This window comes from Agelaius phoeniceus, chromosome 10, assembly GCF_051311805.1.
Source record: "Agelaius phoeniceus isolate bAgePho1 chromosome 10, bAgePho1.hap1, whole genome shotgun sequence".
NCBI lineage: Eukaryota > Metazoa > Chordata > Aves > Passeriformes > Icteridae > Agelaius > Agelaius phoeniceus.
In genome coordinates this window covers 17,512,764-17,537,537 of record NC_135274.1, presented here as the reverse complement: position 1 = coordinate 17,537,537, position 24,774 = coordinate 17,512,764, and the positions used below count along the sequence as shown (strand labels likewise).

Sequence of the window (24,774 nt, the reverse complement as noted above, 5' to 3'; positions counted from 1 at the left end):
GATGGGTGGGCAGCTGGCACAGTCCCGACACCAAACGCAGCGATGGAAGGTGGTGGTGCAGCAGCAGCAGCTCGAGGGGCCCTGTCTGGCTTTGCTCCAGTGGTGCTTGTGAGGGACAAAGGCACAGCCATGCTGGGAGTGGCTGAAGGAGATCTGCCTGCAGCTGCCTCTGCTGTGGTGGTCCCAAGGCCTGTTGAGAGGGACTGAGGGAGCAGAGAGCCCATGGAGTGTGGAAAGGGCCTTGGAGAGGGACCATCAGGGTCTTTGAGAGCTGCATGGGGGGACAGACTCATGCTGAGCCCCCCTGGTGTGTCCTCGGTCTCTGGGATGGCAGTGCCTGATGTGGCTTTGGTACTGGCCTCATTCCTGATGGACACCAGCTCAGTAGTGGTGCTTCCCAGTGGTGGGATGTGCTCTCCAGCTGTGACATCCATCACTGTGGCCAGTGTGCCCACAGCTTGTGGGGTGGCCTGGGGCTGGTGGGCAGCATTGTCTGCGGGCAGCCCATGTCCAGCAGTGCCCGGGGCTGTGCTGTGGCTGGGGGGAAGCATCTCTCCTGTGCCCAGCACAGCCTCACCAGGAAGCTGGGGCAAAAGGGCTGCAGGCAGCTGAGTGGGGGGCCCAGGAGGGTCCTGTGAGGCACTGTGGCCAGCGTTGGGTAAGGCACATGTCCCTGGCTCTGCAGCCTTGCTGGTGCCAGTGGTGGTAGAAGAAAAGGCTCCTTCTGCAGCTGTGTCGGGGGGACTGGCTGCGGCTGCTGCCATCTTCATGGGGCTGGCCCTGTCCTGAGAGATGGTGGCAACTGTGGCCAAAGGTGAGGTGGCCTCATCCAGCCCCAGTATGACCTCCTGGGACAGCAGCATGGCAGTACTAGGTGGCTCAGCAGAGCTCCTGCTTACGCTGGGGGATGTTGTTGCTGTGCTGTGCTCATCCTGGGGCAGCAATGGCTCTGTGGTCCATGCTGTCACTGGCATCTGCTCCACGGTGACAGCACCCAGGGCAAGACCCACTGTGTGCCCCGTTGTCTTGAAGGACAGAGGCTGCGTGTGCCAAGTGGTGGTGGGAGCTGGAGGGACGCTGGTTGGGTGGCCGGCAGCACCTGCAGAGGAGAGCCCAGCCCCTGACCCTGCCTGGGGGCTGCCTTGCATTGCTGGATCCCCAGAGAGAGCTGCCGGGCCGGGAGGTCCCTCCTGCTCATCACTACTCCCAGCTGGGACCGGCCCTCTCTCTGTTGCCGGTGGCACCAGGATGCCTGTGGAGCGAGACAGAGCAGCTCCAGCTGGATCAGCCCCGCCGCGGCCCCAGCAGGCAGGAACCTGCCCGCGGCCAGCTGCCTGCCGGCCTTACCTGAGCTCCGGCTGCCCGCGGGGGCGGCGGTCGGGCCGGCGGGCGAGGGGAGCTCTGCCCGTGCGGCTGCGGCTGCGGGGAGCTCCCGGCTCATGGCCGGCTCTGAAGGCAGCTCGGCGCTGGTGCTGGTGCTCTCGGCCACATGGGAGATGCTGCCCGACTCGCATGGGTCCAGCGTGGGGACAAGGAGTTGCCCCTTCATCTCCCCGGCTTGTGCAGAAGGCAGGTGAGGGCAGGTGAGGAAAAAGCCAGCACGGAGGCGCCATCACCCCCACCCCTCCTCCCTTCTGCGGGAGGACCAACACCAATAACAGGACAGGGACCTTTCCCGAGGGTGAGGGAATTCACACAATTCCCTCCACAATTCCCGCCACCTTCCCCTGCTGCAGCTGGAGACCTTACAAAGCTTTGGCACCGCGGACGGAGGGCAAACCCCGGCCGGGCACTCGGGCTCGACTTTGCAGGGTTGTTTGCAGCCCATCACCCGCATGGTATCAGCCACCTGGTCAGCCCGACAGCGTGCGAGGGACCCTGGCACTTACCTGGCAGCAGCCAGAACCCCCACAGCACCCAGCTCCAGAGCGGCCACGGGCCCCGGCACCCCATAGTGCTTCTTCGGTGTCAGGGAGGAAGGCGACGCGGCTGCAGCTCGCACTCTCTCAAGGGAGCGTGCGACGGGTGACTCCACCGGTGAGCACTCCTCCAGGTGGGGGGGACAGGGACACCACGTGCCCTGCCTGGGCCACTGACGTCTCCGTGTCCTCGCAGCCTGCGCTGAGGTGGCAGCGTCCCAATTCTGGGGACCCACTGATGCTGGGGGCCACACCCATTTTGCCATGGGAAGCTTTAAGGTCCCTTCCAGGCCGACCCCACTGTTGACAGCCTGCGGATGGGGTCCCCAACCCCTGGGGAGCCACCCCGGGGGGTTCAAAGTCGCTTGGCCTGAAGGCACTGGGATGGCAGGTGGGGACAGGGGTCCCAAACATCTCTGGGAGGGGTGGGTCGGTCCTGGGCTCTGCACCCCCATCCACCCTCCGGGTTGCTGTCAGGTCCCTCCACACTTGGCTGCATGGCCGATAACCCCTGGCAGGGGTTGGCTTGGCACCAAGGAGGAAGAAGGAAGGAGCAGGCTAGCGCTGATGCCTTGGGGTCCCACGTCTTGACCCTGTCCTGTCCCCCCCTTGGGCACTGCCGGTCCCAGGCGTTATCTGCACATCGTGGCAAACGCCCACACACACCCGGATGGAGTGGGGGGAGGGATTTGTTCCTGCATAGGTGGCGGGGCCGGGCATTGCCCTGGGTTGCAGGTCACCTTCCACCAGCGACAGAGGCTGGATGGACCTTGCTGCATGAATGGATCCAGTGAGGCCACTGCAGCAAATGTGTTTGCCTCTTCACAAGGTCTCACGCATCTCCAAGATCACTTAAGGAGAGGGAAGTAAGTCAGTGATGGTGTTTTGCCTTCCTCGCTTCACTGACACCCTGCCATGGCGACTGCACCTCACACAGGAACAGAGAAGCACAGAGTCCCAAGCAGCGAGGCGTGACTGTGCTCACAGCAGCACCAGCTCCCTGTCCCCACGCTCAGGGAGGGCCAGGGGACCAGAGCAGAGGGAGCTGTGGGTGCACAGGATGTGGCCAGGTCCCATCTGCCACAGGGGTGGATCCACGGTCATGCCAAGGCAGCCCTTTCTCACCATGTATGGCAGGGTCTCTCCTCTGGAGCCACCAGCTCTGGAGCAGAGTAGCCTGGGGAACAGGAACCACCACTATCAATGGACCTGGCAGGTTTGGGCACCAAGATCCTCCTCCACCTGATCCCAAGATCTCTTCCTGATCCTGCTAGCACTGCAGGAAACCCAGCTAAGGGGCCCTGATACCCACTTGGAGAGGGGAGTGAGCACTGACACCGCTCTGGGACCCCACGGGAGCCACCCCTCCACTCCCTCACCTGCTCCCGGCCCCGGCTGCAGCAGAGGCACGCGGTTGCACAACAGCCACACGTGGGTGGGGGCGACGCCGGTCCCGCCGCTCCCTGCCCGGGCATGAGCCAGGTGAGAGCCGCGGGGCACCGGGCAAGGGGGCTCGGCTGCAGAGGCTCCCCTGCAGGCAAACACTGCCCACTCAGAGCAGGCACAACCATGCCCAGCCTTCCAGCGTTGGGCCTGGGGTGGGATATACTGTGACTAACCCCAGCAGCTGTGGAACTTTGCAGCCTAAAGCAGCCTGGGAGAACTCAGCGGGAGGTTTTATAGGTGCACATGTCACACAGCTTCCTGGGGATCCCCAGCATCTGTGCATCCCTTCCCAAGCTTCATCCCACAGTCACAGGCTTGTGGGGATCCCACATCCCACCCTTGGGGATCCCAAGGGTCACAGTCCCAGCTGCCTGCAGGGAGGAACCAGCACTCATGGATGTGTGGCCTGTCCCTGTGTGCTGGTAGGGATAAACTTGGGAGACGGCCATAGGTACCCTCAACCTCTCCATAGAATATTTTTATATATATACATAATATATATATTAAAATTACATTTCTCTTTACAAAAACAATTCAACAAGGGGCCAGGGGATGGAGCCCATTGCCAAGGCCAGGGCACAAGCACCCTGGAAAGTTTGTGGCACTAGGCAGGGTCCCTTTTGGGATGTCTCCACCCTCAAGTGGGGGCTCAGTCCAGAGTCCTGCAGCAGGCTGTATGGGTGGAGGTGGTGGGACTGGCTCCATGGCGAGATGCCTGCTCTGGATCCAACACAGCTCGCCCTGTTCCTGCTGTCACCACCTGTAAGGAGAAGACAGGACATGAACTCAGGAGGGGTGATAGTGCCAGTCTGCCCAGAGCAGTGTGACATAGAGAACTGCCCCCCCAAAAACATGGATGTCCCTACTTCTGGCGGGTGGCGCTGTAGGGACCGAGGAGGTGGGAGCTGGCCTGTGCCAGGTTCCAGTTGAACTTCTCCAGCACCTGCTGGCACTCACCACGGGACTTCAGCCCCAGGCAGAAGAGCTGCTCCACCTGCAAGGGGACAGGGCATGGCCAGAGGGATGACAGGGATGCCACCACTCTTGATGGAGCGGGGACAAGGGAACAGGGGTGTGCTGTACCTTCAGGTACTGGATAGCCCGTTGGATGTTCCAGCCATGGCTCTGAAGGGCTGCCTGGCATTCCTCGGTGGTCACACCATGCACCATGTCCTGCACCTGGGGGGGAGCTTGTGGTCACTGTCTGCTGCCACCCCTGGGCAGCAAGAAGCCTGTGACTGAAACAGGAGACCACTGGGGCTGCCCTCATCCCTGGTTCTATCTTCAGGGAGTACTATCAGCCTGGAGCTGGGATCCTGCTCATTTCTGGGATCTTAAATCTCCCCTGGGTCTGGGTGGGCCACAATATCCCCAGCCTAGAGAGACAAAGGGGACCATAGCAGCAGCCACCTTCCTCCTCCCCAGGGCCTTCAATTCCCATTTTGGCATTGCAGTGACATTTAGGTCCCTCTGAACATCTGGGGCTTTCTTGTAGCCAATCCCCTGGGGTTGAACTTGTGGAAACTGAGGGACAGGGTGGGCAAAGCTCTTGCCCATGTAAGCCCACTTCTCGTGGATGCTGGGGGATGACACTTACCAGCCGGATCTTGTCAGCAGGACGGGAAACATCCGGCCCGTCGTACACGATCTTCTGGAGGCTGCAGGAGGCTTTCACCAGGCACTTGGGCCCAGGGTTGCTGTTGTTGGAAGAAAAGTTGCCCTTGCAGTCTGACAGTGGCTGCTGCACCATGGGACGGACGGTGGCTGTGGTGACCTGGCGGGACGCTGCCACCTCCTCAGGGCTTTTAGCCTCCTTGAAAAACTTCTCATACTTGTCCAGGTAGGCCGGGCGCTCGGGCAGCAGGTAGTAGTGAGTGCTGCTGACCTTCTGCCCATCCTTCACGATGGGCAGGATGCAGGGTCCCTTGGAGCAGTCCTTGCCCTGCGCCTGGATGACCTTGGGCGTGGCGTACTTAGGGTCGAGGGCGAAGCTCTGTGTGGTGGGCATGGGCTTCCCTGGTGAGGTGGAGAGGCAGGAGCAGAGGGCAGCACGTTGCTGGGGGGAGCCCACCTGCAGAGCCATAGGGCTGGGTGTCCGGGAAGTGGGCCGGGACAGTGGGTCCCGCGGGGGGATCTGGGGCGGCCGGTCCTCCTCGCCCCCCGAAGCTGGGGAGAGGTCTCCTGACCAGCGCCCAGGCTCATTGCGGCGAAGGGGCCGGGGTGGGATTGGGACACGGGGAGGGATCTGGGGCTTGTCGTCAGCTGGTGCAGCTGGTCCCAGAGGGACGTTGAGCCTCTTCATGCACTCCTGCTGCAGCTCCTCGAAGAGCTCGGTGGTCTGTGTCATGCTGGGCTGCTTGGCCTCCTTGGGGGGCAGGAAGAGGTTGTCCTCCAGTGCTGGTCCCCTCTCACCCTCATCCACAAAGCCATAGTTGGTCTTTCCCCGCCGGCTCGGGGGGCTGGTGATAGAGCAGACTTCAATATCGTCCTCATCCTGTGCCACGTCATCATAGGCAGGCGGTGGGGGCAAGGGCCGGGCATCCCAGTCCACCACTGGCGTGGGGTGCAGAGGCCGAGGTAGAGCCCGCGTGGGGCTCTGTGGTGGGGTCTTGTCCAGCAAAGAGAAGGCCTCCATGGCCAGCTCAGCTAATGATAGGGCTGTCAGCTCTCCCACTGGAGAGGGGCTACCCTGGGGAACGTCCTCCCCAAAGTCAATGAGAGTCACCTCGCCGCTTGCTGTCCCCTCACTTGCCAGCCGTCTGGGTTGCCGCTCGCCCACCTTGGTGCCTGGAACTCGTGCTGATGGCTTGACTGGTCGCAGGCCCTTCCCTGTGCCTGGCTTCTTCAGGCAGAGCTTCCGGAGACCCCCTGGCAGACCCTCCTCCTCCTCACTAACTGGGTCGTAGCAAGGCTCTAGAAGGCGGCAAAGAGAGATGGTGAGGGTCCCAGCACCCATCCCTAGGGTGCAAGAAGGGGCATCTACATCTCCAAGCCCCCAAACCACCCCATAATTTCAGCCCTCTTTGCCCCCAAGGCATGCTAGGGCACCTGCCTCAGGCCACCCAGGTAAGAGAGAAAAGAAAGAGGGCATGAAGAAGGGAAAGCAGCACTCAAAGAAGCCCAACTTACTGGTGAGCAGGACGGTAGGCTGAGGTGGGCGTGGAGGAGGCTGCCCTGCAGAAGACAGAACCCAAGAGAAGGGGAAGCAAAGGGTGAACACAGAAGCGGCAGCCAGGGTGCTTGTTAATAGGGTGCATGCTTTGTTGTGTCCCCCTTCACTGGTGGGGCATGGGGAGGATGCTGGTGGGAAGCCCTCTCCAAGGAAAAACTGTAGGTTTAGGAGGATTGGGGCATACGCACAGCATCTGAGTTCCCTCCCCGTGGCAGCTCCGCTGAGATCCCCCGCGCTGGGGAGCCCAGCTGTGGGAGGCCAGGAGGGGACTCGGGACTCGGACAAAGGGCAGCAGGGCAGAGTCCAGCCAGGCAGAGCCACCAGCTGCCCATGCTGCTGGCAGTGGTGTATGGCCAGGTGACAACACGCCCCATCACCCCAGCTCCCCCTGCTCTGCAAAAAGCAAGTGCCAGCACAGAGACAGAAAGGAGAGGGGTCCAGCCCATCACCCTGGCAGCAGGGTACAGGGATGGAGGCTTCGTGCAGCTGATGGGCAGGAGGAAGAAGAAAAGCTACTCACTTTTAGCCCTCCCTGGAAGCTGTGTAGGTCTGGCAGCAGTTTGGTCCACACCTAAAATATCAGGAGGGTCCAAGGGATTTCCCAGGTACAGCCTGTGGGGAGAGAGGAGAGTGCCTGGGAGTCAGCAGGGGCCACGTGGGACCCCTCGCTCACCAGGCTTGTGCCTTGGGACACCCCACAGCTCCTCCACCACACAACCACACCTGGCGAGTACCTGTGAGTGCTGGGGCAACGCACCCCAGAGGCTTCCAGCGCTACGGCACAGAGCCTGGTGCCATCCCAGTGCCATCCCACCCATCTCCAGCTCCACGTGCATCCATGGCTGCCTGCGCTGTGCCCAGGGGGCTGCAAGCAGGGCACTGCGTGCAGGGTACTTGTGCAGCGTGTGGTGCCCAGGACACCCCTCCTGCCCCAGGGCGATGCTGTGCCCGGGGCAGGATGCCCCGGTCCCGCGTGCCGGGGGGTGCTGGGAGGCCCGGGCGAGCCGTCGCAAGCCAGGGAGCCGGCGGGAGCCGGCGCAGCCCCAAGGCCTGGGCGTGTGCCGAGCTCGGTGCGTTCTCTCTCGCAGCCCGGGCAGCACGTACCCAGCGCCCGTGCCCACGCAGTGGGGCGCGGGGAGGCCTGCCGGGGCACGAGCCCGATCCGCGTGCACGGCGCCGCGGTTCAGCCCTCCCAGGGCCGCCGGGACGGCCCGTGACACGGGGTGCTGCCCAGGGGTCAGGCTGGGACTGAGGGGACCGGCAGAGCTGTCCCAGGCCTGGGATAACAAACAGCAGTCGGGGTATCCCAGGGGATGGACTGAGCCTAGCACAGGAGCTGGCCCTACCCACCAGGAGCTTTCCAGTTTTTGAAATCCTATCCTGTCCCCCACCGCAATGACCCCCCACCTCCCTCCAGCCCAGTGCTGGGAGAGACCCCCACATGCTCCCTGCCAAGGTGCTCCTGCTCACTGTCGCACAGCCAATCCCACCTGGCAGAGAGCATGTGGGATACTGGAGCACAAGCACCCAGCCCCCCTTCCCCACATCACAGTCCAGCCAGGTGTCTTCTGATAGAGCAGGGTGAAGAAAAAAATCATTTCAGTGGATTTTTTTCATGTTTTGCTTTTCAAAAAGAATCATGCTGTTAGAAGCGTGGGGACAGGCTGCAAGCCACGCACATTTAGCAGCCCTGGGACACCCCAAAAGTGTTTTGGGGTAATGTGGCCACCTCTGGGGTGGTGCTTACTGATATCTCCCTGCCCCAGGACAGCCACAAAGGTCTTCTCCCTGGGACAGCCACAAGCACAGCAGCCCCCCATGTCCCCTAAACCCATTAGTAGGAAGAGGCAAGGAAGTTAGTCCAGCTGCAGGGACCCTACCCAGAGGCACCATTCCCAACACAGCGGGGGCAGAAAGAGATGCTTCACGGGCAAAAGGGGGGCAGTAGCCAAGCCGCGTCTTGCTCCCGAGCCCAGTGGGCAGCAGGGAAGGGAGGGAGCAGGCAGAGGATGCAGAGAAGACAAAAAGTTTCTTACTCATCAATTTTATCGGGAAACCCCCAGCAGTGCTGCGGGTTGGTGTCTCCATGGCCTGTGTGGATGAAGCTGTTTTTAAGTGGCTGGCTGATGTCGTGGGCTGACAGCCCTGCCACCGAGGTCACCGTGTTTCGGGGAAATTGGCCCACTTTTAGGGTCCGTTTATTCTGACCCCGCCACCAGTAATTCTCGGCCCTAAGGAATAAAAAGGACCTCGTTACTGATGAGGGGATGGGAGGTTGAGACGCGCCTGCCCCAGTGATGGGGAGGAGGGAAGATGACCTGTCCAAGTGCACGAAGGCATGAGGTGACACAAGTGGGAAGGGACCCTGGGTGCCCAGGATCCCAACCCTACACAGCAGTACACTTTGGCTCCCACCCCACATGGTCCCTGCGCCACCAGGTGCAGGGAATGCAAGTAGTGGGGAACAAAGCTCTGTGCTTGTGTCCCAAAAGATATACCCCTTCCTCCTCCTTGCTGCCTCAAGTTACACAGGAGCCTTGGGGCGATGCCTGCACCAAGCTCTTGGTCACCAATCCCTCTGTGCCCCATGTACTAAAGGGTGGCACAGGGAACATGCTTGGCGTCTGATGGGGGGCCCATATGGGGGACTGTGGGGTCTTTCTCCCCCCCATATGGGTAGGGGAGCCCACAGCTCTCCATTCCTACATTATCAATGAGCCTTGTGCTGGCTTGTTCAGGCAGGGGGAGATGGGCAAAAGGCAGGCTTAGGCTGTCTGTCTTCCTGGAGCCACCTGAGTGGCCCAGGCCACCCTGGGGTACTGGTCCCCAGTGTGTCCCAAGAGTTGCCCGGGACACAGCCACTTCTGGGGGAAATGAGGTGGTTGTCTAACCCAGAGGGACTGGTGGGGGGAACAGGGATGGGGCAGAGAAAAGTGCTGAACCCACTCAGCACCATGCCAAATAAATTGTGGGGGGGCTCCGACCCGAAGCTCCCCCCCCTGCCTGTCAGGGCCCTCCACTCCCCATGGGGCAGGGTGTGTGCTGTGGGCAGGGGGCAGTGGCAGTGTGGGTGCCAGCCTGGGGAGGCTGGCACGGGCCCCACAGTTTCCTGGAGTCACCTGTGAGTCACCCCCGGCCACCAGCTCAGCCCTTTTCCTGTTTACCTTCCCGCTGCCGCCAGCCAGCCGCCTTACTCAGCGTGGGGACCCCTCAGCAGAGCTCCGGCAGAGCCCAGCCGGTACCGGGCATCCTCCCTCGCCGCGGCAGGCTGGGGGAGCTGGGGGAAGAGCTCCCCTCCCTGGGAGCTCCCCTCCACCCGCCCTCCCTGCGCCCCTCGCTGCCACATCCCGACCAAAGGATGCTGCAGCCGGGCCATCCCTCCGCTCTCCCCGCTCCCAGCCTCGGTCCCCCCGAGCCCGAGCTCGGACCCCCAGCACAAACCCGCTCCGGTGCTGCCCTGGCTCCTCTCCCCGCGACAGCCCCCTCCCACGAGCGGCTGGGTCCCCGGGGGGCTTTCAGGGAGGTCCCTGCCCCTGCCCACACACACGTACGCACAGCCGGCGCCCGCCGAACGACAGGCAGGGGCTTGAAAAGGGGTGGGGGGTGTTTACGGTGCCCCGGGCGGCTTCGGCAGGGCCGGATGCAGCCCCCGGCAGGAGGCCGCCCCCCTTCCCCCCGCCACCTCTGCCCGAGCATCCCCACAAGCAGCGCGGTGGGGGTGCCTACTGCCGGGGAAACTGAGGCACGGGGAGGGGGCTCCCCTCCGGGAGTACCGGCAGTCGGTGGGGCTTCTGCGAGCCCATCACGTGTGCCCTGAGTCCGCGCCCCCAAAACATACCCACCGGGGGTCACCAAGGACCGGCGTCCCTCGGGGAAACTGAGGCAGGGGAAGCTGCGCCCCGGCTGTACTCCACTCCCGGCAATTCCCGCCCGACGGGCAACCTCCGGCCCCTCTCCCGCCGTACCCTTCCCTGCGCGGCTCACCTGGGGCCGGCGGTGGGGCGGGGGGCGCGGACCCGCAGCCCGGCCGCGATGCGGCGGCAGGGACGATGTAGGCGCTCTGGCACGGCCGCACCGCCCTCCGCCGCTCCTTCCCTCCCTCCGCCGACGCTGCTTCCCCTCCCCTTCCCTCCCTGCAATTAAACCGCCAGACCCTGGGCAGGAGTCATCCCCGCGGCGGAGGACCGGGAGCAGCCGGTCCCTGCAGACACACAAACCCGGCCTGAATCACCCCGGGTTGTGACTAAACCGCGGGGAGCCGGCCCGGGGCGGGGGACAGGGAGGGACGGGGACAGAGCCCTCCTCCTCCTCCCCTCGGGGTTGGGAGGCCGGCTCTAGTGCGGGCGAACCGAACTCCTTTGGGAGGTCCCCACTCTCCCCCAGCTGGAAGGTGACAGGCACATCCTGGGATGGGGATGCAGGGACAAAAGGGCCCCCTACTCCCGTCCCAGGTCCCTGGGGCAGTGGAGAAGTGGCTGTGCCCTGGTATGGTCAGCAGGGACCAAGGAGCCCACAGCACAGTGGGTTCTGCCAGCACGGTACCAAGCCCCACGGTGCCTCTCCCAGCCCGATGACGGTAGCAGTGTCCGGGTGCTGGCGGCACGGCCCCCACCACTATCTGCAGGGAGGGGCCCTGGGGTGTGCAGTTTCCCTGGGCAAACCCACGGGCACTGTGGGGTGAGTCAGCAGGGGTGGTGTGGGCAGGACTGTGAGCAGTGTGGAGCCCACAGCACAGCAGTGGCTGTGCCCCCCACACCAGGGTAGCCCCACGATGCTGCGCTGCCTGGGGAGCCACAAACATACCAGCTCTGCCCACCGTGGGGTACACGGCCAGGTGTGCTGGAGACAGAGCCACCCCTTCCCCTCCCTGCTCCCCACAGCTCTGCCAGTGCTCACAGTGTCCCCATTCCCTATCCCGATGCAGGCTGGCAGGCAGTGCATCCCCCTCTACAACAGCTGCCACCCTCCCATGCAGTACCTGCCCTCAATGACCGTGATGATGTCGTTCATCTGGATGTGCAGCTTGTCCGGTTCCTCAAAGTCCTGCAGCGCTCTCATGTCAGTGGGCTGAGCCTGGGGGAGAAGTGGATGACAATAGGGGATGCAGCTCCTCATGTCCATCCTCTTCTGAGGCCTGGCCCAGCCCCAAGGAGGGCAGGGAGGCCCCAAAAATAGATCAGAGACAGCATCACCACTAGCCCCTCCTCGCTGTCACATCCCTGGGGTGTGTGATGGCAAGGCAGAAACCAGGTGCTTCCTGCTGTGACCATGTCACCACCCTGCACCTCCCAGCCTGCAGGGCTGCCTGGCCTGAGCTCCCCATGTCACCTCCCACCTTGGCAATACTCTTAGCTCTATCCGTGCTTGAGCAGAGCTGGCAGCAGAGGGTGTTCGGGCTCCTGAACCCCTCCCTGCTCACCCACCTCCACCAAGAAGTCTCGCAAGGCCACGAAGGTGGGTCGGTCCTCAGGCTTGTGTGCCCAGCACTGCAACATGACATTGTAGATGTCCTGGGGACAGTCCTCAGGCCTTGGAAGCCGCTCACCCTCCTTGTCTATCTTGTGCAGGATCTGTTGGACAGGGTGTGCTGTCAGGGTGTCCCAGATCCCCCTCAGCACCAGCAGGGTGAGGCAAGGGGGGAGGTCCCTCCTGTACACCTACCTGGCTGCCATTGAGGCCAATCCAAGGCTCCTGACCATAGGTGAACATCTCCCAGAGGGTCACTCCGAACATCCAGGTGTCACTGGCGTGGGAGAAGGTGCGTGTCTTCAGGCTCTCAGGAGCACACCTACAGGGGGAAAGACATGAGCATTAGAAGGCCATGGGTGCTGCCCCTCCAGGTCTCCCCCTCCCCAGGGCTCACCAGGCAAAGGGGACCTTGCGATGCTCCTGCATCACATAGTGATCGTCATTTTTGGGCAGTGCCCGCATCAGACCGAAGTCCCCGATCTTGACGAGCTCGTTGGAGGCCAGCAGGATGTTGCGGGCAGCCAGGTCGCGGTGGATGAAGCGCTTGGACTCCAGGTAGGCCATGCCCTTGGCCACCTGGATGGCATACTGGCACAGGGTGGAGATGAGGAAATGGCCCTGGTTCTTCCGCAGGCGGTCCAGGAGGGAGCCCAGTGGGGCCAGCTCTGTCACCTGGACCATGGGATGAGGACAGCAAGCAGGTAAGTCCAAGGCCACCCTGGTTGGGCTGGTTTCCATCCTTCTTATGCCCCACTGGGAATGCCAGCAGAGGGCTTGGGGTACAGACCCAGCCTGGCTTGGCTCATGCCATCATGTGGGACCTCCTCCCCATAGGGGTGTCACTGGGGTGGGCCCCATTCCCCCCCACTCACCATCTTCATGGGGTGGGAGAGCACCACGCCATACAGGCGGATGAGGTTCCTGTGGTCCAGGGAGTGCATGGCATTCACCTCCCGGATGAAGTCGTCCAGTGCCTCCGGCTGGCTCAGCACATCTGTCTTGAGGCACTTCACTGCCACATTCAGCTATGGCCAAAGCAGGGATGAGTTCTGAAGTGTCTTCCCCTGTGTGTGGTCCCACTGCCTGGCTCCCCACCCCCCAGAGCAGCCCCTCACCGTCTTGCCAGCAGGCGTGCACCACTCGCCGCGCCGCACGACCCCGAAGGAGCCGTCACCCAGCTTCTCAAAGATTGAGAGGTCCCGCTCCCGCACGAGGCAGGTCAGGGAGTGCTGGCCCCCAGCTTCAGGGGGTGGTGGTGTGGGAGGCTTGCGGAAGGTGCTCTGGGGCTGAGGCGGCAGCTCCGACTCTGGGCGCTTCCCACTGAACACCTGTGGGACATGGAGGAGGGTGAAACGTGGGCATGGAAACACCCCAAGTCCTTGGGTCTGTAAGTGAGAAGTTCTGGCACAACTCCTTGCCTCAGCTGTACACACTGGAGCCTAGTGATGACCTGTAACTGGACCCATAACCCAGAGAAGGCTGGCTGTGGGAGAGGGCTCTGTTCCTCCTGTTGCCGGCACACTGAGCTGGGATTCCCGTGGAGGGAAGAGCTTGTTTCTCTTGCAGCAGTTCTGCAGCAGTTCCCCAGCAGCCACAGCAAACCAGGCCGGTAGCCAGAGAGCCCTGGGCACTCCTTGACCAGGCTGAGGCCACACAATGTGCCTGGGCACAAAGCCAAGGGAAACCTCCAGCTTGGGCTGAGCATGGTGACACATCCCTGCAGCGATGTGGGCTTTGCAATGCGTGCTGGCTACCACCACTCCGAAGGGATGGGCCCTCCTTCCATCTCCCTCAGCTGAGATGGATGATGTGCCCCATGGAACAGGGTCCATCCCAGTCGTGAGGCAGGGTGCGCGGGGGCTGGGCCCAGCATGTGTCTGGGGTGGGAGGTGGCATTTCTGCTATTTGTTCTTTAATAGAAGTAGCCTTCTATTAAAAGCCCATCCTCATCATGTCCCAGCACAGACAAGTCACGCAGGGGAGAGGCCATGGCCCAGTGCCCAGCTGGCAAACTGGGCTCTGCCAAACTCTGCTTCTGGGTGCCAGGTGCCATAGGGTGCCAGCAGTACCAGCTTTGGGTGGAATGGTATCAGGGCATATGTGAGCATCCCAAGGTCCCCAGTCACAGTGTGACCCAGCCTGCAGGTACACGGCTTTGCCCCCTCGCTGTCCTGGGCACCACTGCTGCCCACAGAGCTGTCTGGAGCAAGGCTCTCTGGCTCACTTGCTGCAAACAAGTTTCCTGACAAAGAGGCAAATAACACGAGGGGAATGAATTTTCCAAGTGCTGGGATGGGAAGTGACCCAGGAGCCTGAGGGGGACTGGGGTGCACACTGGCAGGGTCACACACAGGCAGGGCATGGATGGCAGCAGCTGCTGCCCATTTCCCTGTCAGCCTCCAGGGATGTGGGGGAGCCAGGCACCCTGAATGGGTACAGGGAGGGATCCAGATCTTCCTGTCTGCCTCAGTTTCTCTGCCACACCTGTCCCTCTCCCATCCCTACCTTGCTCATCCAGGATTTCCGCTTGCACATGGCTTTCCTCCGTTTCACTGCCTCCCACAGCCGCCGCTGGCCTGCAGGACACAGTGACTGTCACAGGCCAGTTGGGGTAGGGGTCCCCTCCAGCCCCATATGCTCCTGTGGGCTTCCCAAAAGATGCTGCACATGCAGCCAGGGCTAAGGGGAGAGGTTTGGGGGGATGTACACACCGGGGCGTCCCATGCCAATCTTCTCCAGATCCTCATTTTTGACGTACTCAAAGTGGGAGAGGCGTGTGACGTTGAGCTCGTCTCGGATGCGCAGGAAGTACTGCTGCAGCTGCAGCTCCGTGAGCAGCTCCAGCAGCCAGTCCGTGCCCTCCTCCGCCTGCATGCTACAGCTCAGCCTCTGCTGGGACACAATATCGGGTTAGGGGCACCATGCTCCACTCCCCTCTGCCCTATCCCCACTGGGGAGTCACCCAGAGGAGCTCAGAACCAAGGCGGGGGTGCTGCTCTGAGGGATACTAGTGAAGTCATCTCCTGAGCCTGTCACCACCTCTCTAGGGGAGGCCAGGACAGGCACCCCAATCAGCAGGACCCCCAGAGATAGGAAGGGCACCCCAGTCTGCCCTGTCCTGCCCACAGAAATACCCGGCCATCCCTCCATTCCAGCACAGGCTATCCCCTGGTCAGGAGTGCCAAGGACACAGGAGAAGGCAGAAGCTCAGGACAGATGTGCCTGCCCAATTCTCTCTGCTCAGCTGGAAGGGCTGAGCAGGGAGGTGACAGCTGTCCCCAGCAGGGACAGCCACCTTGGCCCCCTGGCATGCCCGCACACTTGGCTGAGCTGTAGTACAGACTCACAGTGGGTCTCTCTGCTACAGGTGGTGGCACCTCACTGGGCAGACACAGGGAGGGGGCAGACAGGAACATCTGGCCTCTGGAGGGTCCCGTTGCTCTGGCACTGAAGTACAGGACACCCCAGTGCTGCTGGCATCAGCCCCCAGCTGTGCCAGGACACAGAGAGGAAGGGCTGGAGCTCCGTCCTCCCCCTCCGACTCCCCATCCCTGCCTGTTGTTCTGGCTCTTCCCCACGTTAACCACCACCGTTCTGCAACGAGCTATGGCTCTGCCTCCTCCTGCTGAGAGCGGCTGGGAGGCTGGGACCCGCCATCCCAGCTCCACAGCGCGGCAGCCCCCTCCATCCTCTCCTCTACCCTGGGAGACGACATGGCCCCTGGCGTCTTCACCCGCTGTGCTCGGCTCCCTCGGCCGCGTCACCGCAATTACAACCCTCGGCACTGGGCTAAAAATACGGCGGGCGCGGCGAGCAGCTGGGCACGGGGGCGCATGGGGGCATGCAGGGCCACACGGGGCCAAGGGAGCTGCGGCTCCCCTGCCCGCAGGGGACGGGGACAGAGCCGGGTGACGGCCAGCGCAGGGTCTGCACGGGGCGACGGTCGGCACTTACTCGGTAGAGGCGGAAGCGGGTGAGGAAGGGGAAGGATCGGTGCAAAGCCTGGAAGCGTCGCATCCTGCCTGGCTGCCAGCCCCTGGCACCGCTGATGTCCCTTCCCCGGTGCCGGCGTCCCACGGCGGAGCCCGCTCACTGCAGCCGGGACACCCGCGGTCCCTTCATTCGCGCTACAGAGATGTTCCCTGGGCTCGACCGCCCCTAAGACCCCCCCTGCAGCGGGCAGGGGGTTCGGGCTGTCCGTCGGCCGGACGCGGGCTGTGGCTCTGCCCCTCCTTCCATCCGGCTCCCGATTCTCTGGCCGGCCGGCCCTCCCCTTCCCCAACGCAACGGGGCCGGGGCGGGGGGTGGCGGCAGCAGGGCTGGGGTCACTCCCCTGGCTGGAGCCGCTTCCTGGGGACCCCTCGCTGGCAGCGGGGTTCGGTCCCGGCCGCCTGCCCGCAGCGCTGCCCAGGAGGGTTATTTTCAGCCGGGCTGGGACGCGCGCCCAAGGGGCCGGGCTCCCATCAATGTCCCGCTTTCTCCCTTGTTCGGCGGTTGCCGGCAGCTGGGAGCCCGGACCCCCGCTCCCATTGCCATGGAAACTCGCCCCGGCCTTGGGAAACGCTCCCAGGCCTCAGTTTCCCCCCTAGGAAACAGGGAGGGAGGGAGGCAGAAGAGACATCCGGCTCTCTGCTCCCCAACCGAGGCCACAGGCATGATGCCAGGGCGATGGGCACTGCGGGGGGAGTTTCTGGCTCGGCAAACATATCCGCTGCCCAGCTGCCAGCCCCCTCGGGGCTCTGCCGTGGGGCGCCACCAGCACCCCGGGGCTCGCTCCCCTTCCCTGGCGGGGCTGGCACCCAACCCCAGCAGTGCTGTCCGCCCCGGGCTCCCGAGGGAGAACAGCTGGCCACGCCGGCAGCCACAGCGTGAGAGAGGAAGGACCCACAGCAACCTCTTGCCACAGCCCCCGCCTGACTGGGCCCCCAAACCGCGGCCATTACTGTTCCACGGGGGCAGCTGAGAGGGAATCAAGTGCATCCCCAGGAGGAGTCTCCACTGGGGCTTCCACTGCTACTGGGATCCCAGCTGGCACCCAGCAGCAGAAGCACCGGGCACAACAAGCCCATTGACTGGGGACAACTGGGCACAGTGCCCTCGGCACCAACCTCTGCCACGCGCCAGCTTCCCCCGTCCCAGCTCGGGGGACACCGGGGGTGGGGGGTGTCCTGCCTTGACAGAGCATCACCCTCATCACGCAGAAATGGCACCCACCGGGACTGGCACCGAGTGTACTGCCTCCTGCCCCCCCAAATCCCAGGTGAGGCTGCCCAGTTCAGTGCTCACATCGGGAGTGCACGTTCCCAAAATTGAATGGGGAACCCACCTTTGCCTACCATGCCAGGGGAGGTTCCGTGCCTCAACTTCCCTCTCTGTGATAGAGCCGCACGTACAGAGAGTGATCCTGCAACCTCCACTCTGAGTGGGGCAAGGCACCCTGCCAGCAAACTCCCACCCTGAGCTGAGGAAGTCACAAATCCCCTAGACCCACCGCACAGGTGCTGCTCGGCCCTCGGTGCCCTGCACGGCCCTGCCACGCACACCTATCCCTGCAGCGCTAGGGATGCACCCTCCCTACGTGCACCCAGGCTCATGCACGGTGCAGGACCACACAGGAGCAATCCCCCCGCGTGCCTCCCGCCACCTGCACAACCGCAGCCGCCCCCCACGCACGTCCCCCTCCGCGCAGCCCCGGCCGCCGCCCTGCCCGGCCGCACGTGCGCAAACACCGCGGCACCGCCGCCGGCACCGTCCCGCTCCCGCCTCCGCCCGCCGCGCACCTGGAGCCGCCGGCCCCCTGCGCGCCCACGGTGCCCACTCCCGATGTGGCACGTTCGTCGCCTCCGTGCTCGCCTGGCACCGCACACGCCCGTGCGAGCTGGCACGTGGAGTGTCAGTCCTCCCACCCATCACATCTATCCCGAATGACACCGCAATACCTGTCCTACACCTCAAGCCCCCTGCACCTACACATTCCCCACATCCATGCAAAGCCTGACATCCCCCGGGGACGCTCCACTGTGGGGATGGCAGCCTGCAGGGCCACCGTCTGGTTGCAGCGCTGCAGCTGGGGGACGGCATCCTGTGCTGGGCACCGTGCGCCCCCCCCTCCACGAGCTGTGTCAGGCTTAGCTGAGCCTCACTACCTCACACCATTCCCCCATGTCTCAGTTTCCCCAGCAAGAAGCAGCAGGCAGCCCCCCTCCTGTGGGTCAGGATGCGAGCACAGCTGAGCAAGGGGGGGTGTCAGGCTGCCCCGGATGCTGCGGGGTACAGCACATTCCAGAGGGGAGATGCCATGCAGGGACCCCCTGTCAGCTGCCAAACCATGCCCATCCTGGGGCCATCAAGCTCCGCCAGGTGCCCCCGCTGCTCCCCTCTACCGATTCCCCCCCACTGACCCGCCGGCACGGCATGCCCGGGGCGATGTCCTGCCGTGGGGGCGGCGTGGGGCGCCTGCTGCCCAGCCGCAGGGCCCGCTGCCCGGTGCTGTCCGAGAAGCTGTGGGGCAGGGGGCCGTGCACTTCCTCCTCCTCCTCGGCGCTGCTCAAGCGCTGGTAGTCGCATCTCTCGCCCATGGCTGAGGCGGCGGCTGCGGCGCAGCGGCGAGTGGGGGGCTCTGCGGAGACGCCCGCGTCTGCTTGGGGGCGGCGAGGGCTGGAGCCGGGTTTGGGATCACATGGCAGAAAGTTGCTGCAGTTCCGGAAAACAGCGAGAGGGTGAAGGTGACCGCGACGGCAATGGTGGGGGTTGGGGGGGTGGAGGATGGATGGAGGGATGCAGACGAAAAGGGAAAAGAGAGGCAGCCCTTTGAGCGCTTGCCCTCAGCCCAATCCCAGCCTGATACCACTGTGTTCCTCCCGGCGCAGCAGCCCAACCGCCCACCTTCTGTCCCTGCTCCGGCTCCTGAGTGCAGAGGTGGTGGCATCGCCGCCCGCGCCGCGCTCGCAGCCCCCTTCTCCCCGCACCCCGGCACGGTGCACCAGGCAGGCAGGCGGAGGAGGAGGATGAGGGGGGACCATCGTCAAGCAGCCGGGGCTCTACAGCAGGCAGGATGGGTAGGGAAGCACCTGCAGAGGGACGGGGGGGCTCTGGCGCTGGCAGTATCCCCAGCATCCCGCCCGCTTCCCTGCGCAGGCGGAGGGGGATGGGATGCACCGGGAAGATGGCTGCTCCGCAGCGACCGGCAGCGCTGGCGCAAGCACGGCAGGGCTGGCACAGCAGCCAGGCCCCGGGGGGTGCCGCTGGGATGGGGGTCCGAAGGCCACGCCAGGATCAATCCTCTCCCCCCACCCCCTCGGAGGGGGCTGGGTGTCTCCTCGACCTCTGCCAGGCGCTGCCGCAGCTGGCACAGCCCCCAGCAGGAAGCCACCTCCCTGGATGGGGAGCCCCCACACCTGCACATGGGGACCGGCCTGTACCCCAGCGCTGCCCAGCCACAGTCCCTCCCGCAGCCTCCGGACCAGAACCGCAAGCAGGTTGAAATCGAGGGGTGGGGGGAGTGAGACCCCCTGTAACCTGCCTGTGCTTTGGGGCACAGCAGAGTCCCCAGGGACCAGTTTGCTCCTCATGCCAGCGCCACGGGGAATGATGCCCCCATGGATCTGACCCCCAGGATCCATCACTGTTCCCCCACAGAGCCCTGAGAACCCGGTGTAGCCAAAGGAGTGACACCAGGCTGTCAACGTGCCAAGGCAGGGGGCAAGAGCGCGTCCTGCCCCCCTCCTTCCGCTCTCTCTGCTCCAGAGAAACAAACACCCGCAATCCCGGGGGGATCTGCCCTGGCTGAGGGGCCGGGCGGGAGCAGCCCCTTGGCGGCTCCTCCTGCCATACCACGGAGGTGAGCTCAGCCGCGGAGCCGAGGCGGGCCGGGCCTGCGGCGTGGGAGCAGCGAGCCGCCCCCGCGCACGGCCCGCCGGCGTCACCGCGCTGGCACGCCGCGGCACGGTGACTGATGCACGTGCTATGCCACCTTCCCGCCCGGGACAGCCGCCCTGCGCCACCCCAAAACCCTCACCAGCCTCCCCAGGGAAGGCGATGCTGTGCGGGATGAGCAGGGACAGCCCTTGTCCCCACAGCCCTGGGCATGGATTTGGGTCACACCCCCTCCACTCGTCGGCGTCCCGGCTTGTCCAGGCTTAACTGACACCAAAATGATTAGGTACCGTACAAGGGGACAAATGGCATTGTGCCCTGCCAGCCTTGACTCACCTCCCTGTTAATTCCCACCCTGAGGGGGGTCCCACCACAATGATAACCACTGGATCGGGTGCACTGTCTTCTACCCTCCAGGGTGTGACAGCAACACCGAACACAAGGTGTCCCTCCCCTCTTTGGAGACACTGGAGTTCCTCAGCCCTTCGGGACACCACACTTGGCCCCACATTGCTGGGACCGGTGCCACAGCATCCCCTATGCCCACCGAGACACACCGAGGGTCCCAAAAAGTGGCGGCTCCCCAAAACAAGCTCCCAGAGGGGGATAGGCTCCCCCACTCACCTCCATCACATCACCCCGCTCACTGTCACAGCCCGCCTGCCACCTTCCTGCCGCCTTCCTGGCAGCTGTGTCGCCTGGAAGTGATCTCATTGACTGCGGCGGCAGCAGGGCAGCCGCACCGTCACCCCGGGCTGGCTTGTTCAGCCCTGGCAGGGCCCCGAGGGCGGCCCCAGATTGTGGCGACACACTCCCCAGCCCGGCTGCCACGGCGCAGGTGTGCAGACACACACACATATCCACACGTACAAACACACCCCGCTCCCACCAGAGGCAGGGCTGCCGCCGGCATCCTGCCTACCTGAGGGATGCTGCTGCCAGCCAGCTCCCCGGGGACCGTCCCGAGCCCCTCACTGGGCTGTGCCACCCCGCGTACCCCCGTATCAGCGGGTGCTTTACCTCCCTCGGTGCAGGCACCTGATGCTGCTTGGTTGGCTGGATGGAGCAAGCAGGAAGTCTCGGGGAGCCAGCACGGAGGGCTGCTGACCCCTGTGGCAGGGGGGGCCGGGGAGGCCGAGGTGCCAGGTTCCTCCTCGCTGCCATCTCTGGGCTCCCAGAGCCTGGTCCCATGGCCTGGCCCTGTCCCCCAGCACAGAGCATCCCCTGCTTGCTCTGAGCCCCTGCCTGCAGCAGTGGATGTGTGGGAAGGAAAGACACAGGCACGTGGGGGCCCCCCCCCATCCCGGCACAGCCCCAATCCCCTCCCTAAGCCTCTTTCCTCTGCTAAATCCGCTCCGCAGGTCGAGCTGGGGCGGGCTTAGCTTCTCTTGCACCTCCCAGCTCGCCAGCATGGGCAGCAATTGCTGACCCCATAACTGACCCCATTGCCTCAGCCTCAAGCTCTCCCACAAGGCAGGGTCACAATGCAGTGTTTTGGGGGACAAACATGCAAAGCAACAGTCCCTGGCACCCTCATTGCTGGGGATGTGGAGAGGGCAGCAGGCTTGGCATCACTGAGCCCTGGTGTCACTCACTGTAGGGACCCTGTCACCATGCCCCGATGCAAGGCTGGTTTGTGCCTGCCAGTCCCCCACACTGATCTCACCCTGGCCACAGGACAGCACAGAGGGATTCCTTAGCAGTGCCAGCCCATGTCACAGAGAACTGGGCAGTGTGAGAGGCAGCAAAACGTTCGGGCTCAGGTGACACCAGTCACAGGGTCCCCCTGGGGCAAAGTGGGAGAACTCAGAATGGGCATCCCTGCCTGGCACCCCCATCTGTCCACCCCAGACACTCCAAGACTTCCTGGGGGTAAAGGTATGGGAAGTGTCTCTGCATCCAGAGTCACAACCCGCTCTGCCAAGGCAGCTGAAGAGCCTTTGTGGACCTGCCCCCCAGGAGAGCTTTGCCCCAGTCCTGCCAGGCAAGGGAGGCACCAGGATGTACCCTGGCCCAACCTGCCCCTCCACCCTGGGGTGCTGCCAGCAGTACCCCCATCTCCACCCCAGCACAGGATGTGTCCTTGGGACAGGCTGCAGCTGGCACAAGATGAGTTTGTCAGGTCTCAGGCCAGACTGGCACAAAGCCACATCCACACAGCAGCATCTTCCTTTCGGGCTGGGAGCAGGCGAGCTGGGACCCCTAGAGCTGGAAGGGGGGAATGAAAGCTCAATCCCTGCAGTTCCCCAACACCAGAGCAGCACAGCTTCCTAGCCAGAGCATTCAGTATTTGCCAGTCATTAGCACTAACTGACAGCACCCTAATTAGCCAGGCTGCAGTGGGAGCAGTGGCCCTCCCCCAGGGCTGCTCAGCAAAGGGATGGAACAAGACTTTCTCCTAGTCTTCCTATCCTGGCATGGTCTGTGTATGAAGCAGAGCCTCCTCCTGTCCCCCAGAGCCCATACAAGTGGGCAACGCCCCCAGGATGCTTTGCCCCTGACAGCTATCATCCCTCATGGACACAACTGAAGTCAAAACCCAGGTGGCTCCATGGGCAGGATGGGACTTCTTGGGGGGAAACTGAGGCATGGTGTTGAGTCTAGCCTGCAGTTGGTTAGGACAGGGATTGGCTACAAACTCACAGTAGTTCCTGGTCCTCTGGGGGCTGCTCCTCTGCTTATGAGGAGGCCCCCCCTTGCCCCGGGGAGGCTGAGTCACAGTGGGACAACAGGCTGGCAGCTGCCTGAGGAGGAGGAAGGCATTGCTAGCCCCCCCAGCCATACCCACCACACCCCACCCTGCTCTAACAAATACCTGGCTAAGGAGGCTCCGGTAGCTCCAGGGGTTGGTAACAGGTTGCACAGCTCCCACCCTGCACCCCCAGGCCTCGGCGCGGCCCGGCGGGGGATGCGGAAGCTGCTTCTACCCCCCACTCCCTGCGGCACCTGTGGGCTCAGGGCTGGCAGTGGGAGCAGGGCTGCAGCTGAGGATGGGTGTGCAGCACCCAGGGTCTGTCCTGGGCCCTCTCCCTAAAGAGGTGCCTGGTAGCACAGGCCTGCTCAAAGACACTTCACAAGGCAGGTCCTGTTTTTAGGAGACTTTTGCAAAGCCCATAGCCCAAAAATTTTCTTGAAAGCTTTTCCCTGAGCCAGCTCAATGAACGGCTGAGTAAGAGGGGGAAATGCACAACCTCCAGAGCCCACAGCACCTGGCAAGAGGACACCTTTGCAAGGTGTTGAACCGGTGCTGGAGCCCAGCAGCACTGGGACACCCTGGTGTATCCGCTGCACCAAGCGGCCCCAGGGAGCTGAGGGTGTGGGGAAGTGCCAGCGCCAGGCTCTGCCCCAGCCTGTCCTGCCCAGACAGCCCAGCCCCAGCACTGCTGCCAGAGACACTGTCCCTGCCTGGGCTCCTCTGGCCACCTCCAAACCTCCTTCCCAGCTGCTGCTTCAGAGTGGGCAAGGGGTCTAATCATGCTGTGAGAAGCTGAGCAGGATTTGCCCGGCATGGTGGGATCCTTGTCTGGACTGTCAGCACCACCTTACCAAGTTTAACTTAAAACTTTTATTTAAAAAAGCAGAACAACAAAGACCAAAGTACCACGCAGTCCTGGACTGTTCAGAGAAAAATTGCCACAGCACGGCTGGACACAACCACGATGCTGCATGCTGGGCCAGAGGTCAGAGGCTCCTGACACCTCACTGCTGCCCGGGGTTTCGGCCACAGTACAACACCCCGAGGCACGGGGCTGGCCCCGGAGGACAAGGATCCTCTGTTCAGTGCCACAGCTCCCACGAGCCCAGGGAAGAGGAAGAGCAAAGCTGCCTTTTCTCCGGGAAAAAAAAAAAAAACCTTCCCCCAGCTTCCGCTGTGGTTTAGGAGAGTTCAAGGGCACCAAGCACCCACTCACAGCAGACCCTGCTGCCTGCTCTGCCCTGGCAGCTGGAGCAGGAGGTCGGGCCTGCTGAGCAGTCCCGCAGTGCTTGGGCACGAGGGAAGCACCGCAGCTCGCAGTGCTGCGGGGCACGGCGCCAACACACCGGCACACTCAGCTGTCAACCGGGCAGCAGCACAGCGCCAAGCCCTGAACGCCCCTGCCCCTCGCAGCACCCCCAACCACGGGGTCGCGGCTTGTTCCTTACCTGTGCGCTCACCGCCACTGCCACCGCATCCTGCGCCGAGTCTGCAGCGTCACCGGAGGGCGAGGACGGGCACGGCGGCACTCCAGACAGGCGGCATGCCAGGCGAGACGAGCCCGCACACCTGCCGGGGCGGGGTGCGACGATCGACGCCGGGGCCGTCCGGGACGCGGCTGGGATCACCCCCGGGGCAGCGGGCACCGGGCACGGGCTGCGGCCTCACACCCGGGCGGACCTCCTGCGGCTCAGGCGGTGCGCCGGGGTCCGGGTGCCGGGGTTGCCGCCGGGGTGCTCCTGCTCCCCCGGGTAGAGCTCACCCTCCTCCTGCACTCCGCCCCGGGCCTCTCCCTCCTCCTGCCGGCCCCGCCGCACCCACCAGCGGGCGCGGGCCGGGGGGCTCGCCGTGTCCCGCCGCCCCCCGCCGCGCTCCTGCTGCGCCCGCCGGGCCAGGCCCTGCTCCTGCCGGACCTTGGGGCCGTGCTCCTGCACCCCCCGCACCGCGCCCCGCGCCCGCCGCGCCCCGGGGCTGCCGCCCGCCGCCGCCTCCTCCGCGCCCCGCGCCCGCCGCCGCGCCCGCGCCGCCCCCCGCTCCCGGGGCCGCCGCGGCTCCGCGCCCGGCTTGGGGCTGCCGAGGGCGGTGACGGGCCCGGGCCGCTCGCCCCACTCCTGCAGGCTCGTCCGCTCACCCAGCGGCACCCAGTGCCACCGGCCCGGCCCCCCGCCGCCCCTCGGTTCCCCGCCGCCGGCCACCAG

The 24,774-nt window shown here is 64.1% G+C and overlaps 1 protein-coding gene across 9 annotated transcripts; it reads right to left on the bottom strand.

Moving 5' to 3' along the window:
• Positions 1-3,830: 3,830 nt before the first annotated feature.
• On the bottom strand, positions 3,831-24,297 carry TNK2 (tyrosine kinase non receptor 2). 9 transcript variants are annotated; one of them, XM_054639457.2, is made up of 17 exons: positions 24,025-24,297; positions 18,408-18,699; positions 14,718-14,895; positions 14,512-14,582; positions 13,122-13,334; positions 12,879-13,031; positions 12,401-12,678; positions 12,199-12,325; positions 11,961-12,107; positions 11,516-11,610; positions 8,574-8,768; positions 7,058-7,149; positions 6,495-6,539; positions 4,963-6,278; positions 4,449-4,544; positions 4,232-4,359; positions 3,831-4,125 (listed from the first exon to the last, which is right to left on the bottom strand). In XM_054639457.2, the coding sequence occupies exons 2-17, from the start codon at positions 18,582-18,584 to the stop codon at positions 4,119-4,121; spliced, it is 3,318 nt and encodes a 1,105-aa protein (XP_054495432.2). In that variant the 5' UTR covers positions 18,585-18,699; positions 24,025-24,297; the 3' UTR covers positions 3,831-4,118. The 9 variants fall into 9 exon arrangements, with proteins under 9 accessions (XP_054495432.2, XP_077040120.1, XP_077040123.1 ...); XM_077184005.1 differs by lacking the exon at positions 24,025-24,297 and adding an exon at positions 18,892-19,166; XM_077184008.1 differs by lacking the exon at positions 18,408-18,699.
• Between the last annotated feature and the right edge of the window lie 477 nt (positions 24,298-24,774).

What these genes read in the sequence shown, in the direction of transcription:
- TNK2 (XM_077184005.1), bottom strand. Translation starts at nt 19,028, where the DNA reads ATGGTCCCCCCTCATCCTCCTCCTCCGCCTGCCTGCCTGGTGCACCGT. An exon ending in CGGGCATGCCGTGCCGGCGG is followed by an intron (nt 14,896 to 18,407) that starts GTCAGTGGGGGG and finishes GTGTCCCAGCAG; the next exon opens with AGGCTGAGCTGTAGCATGCA. An exon ending in TCTCCCACCCCATGAAGATG is followed by an intron (nt 12,679 to 12,878) that starts GTGAGTGGGGGG and finishes CCCATGGTCCAG; the next exon opens with GTGACAGAGCTGGCCCCACT.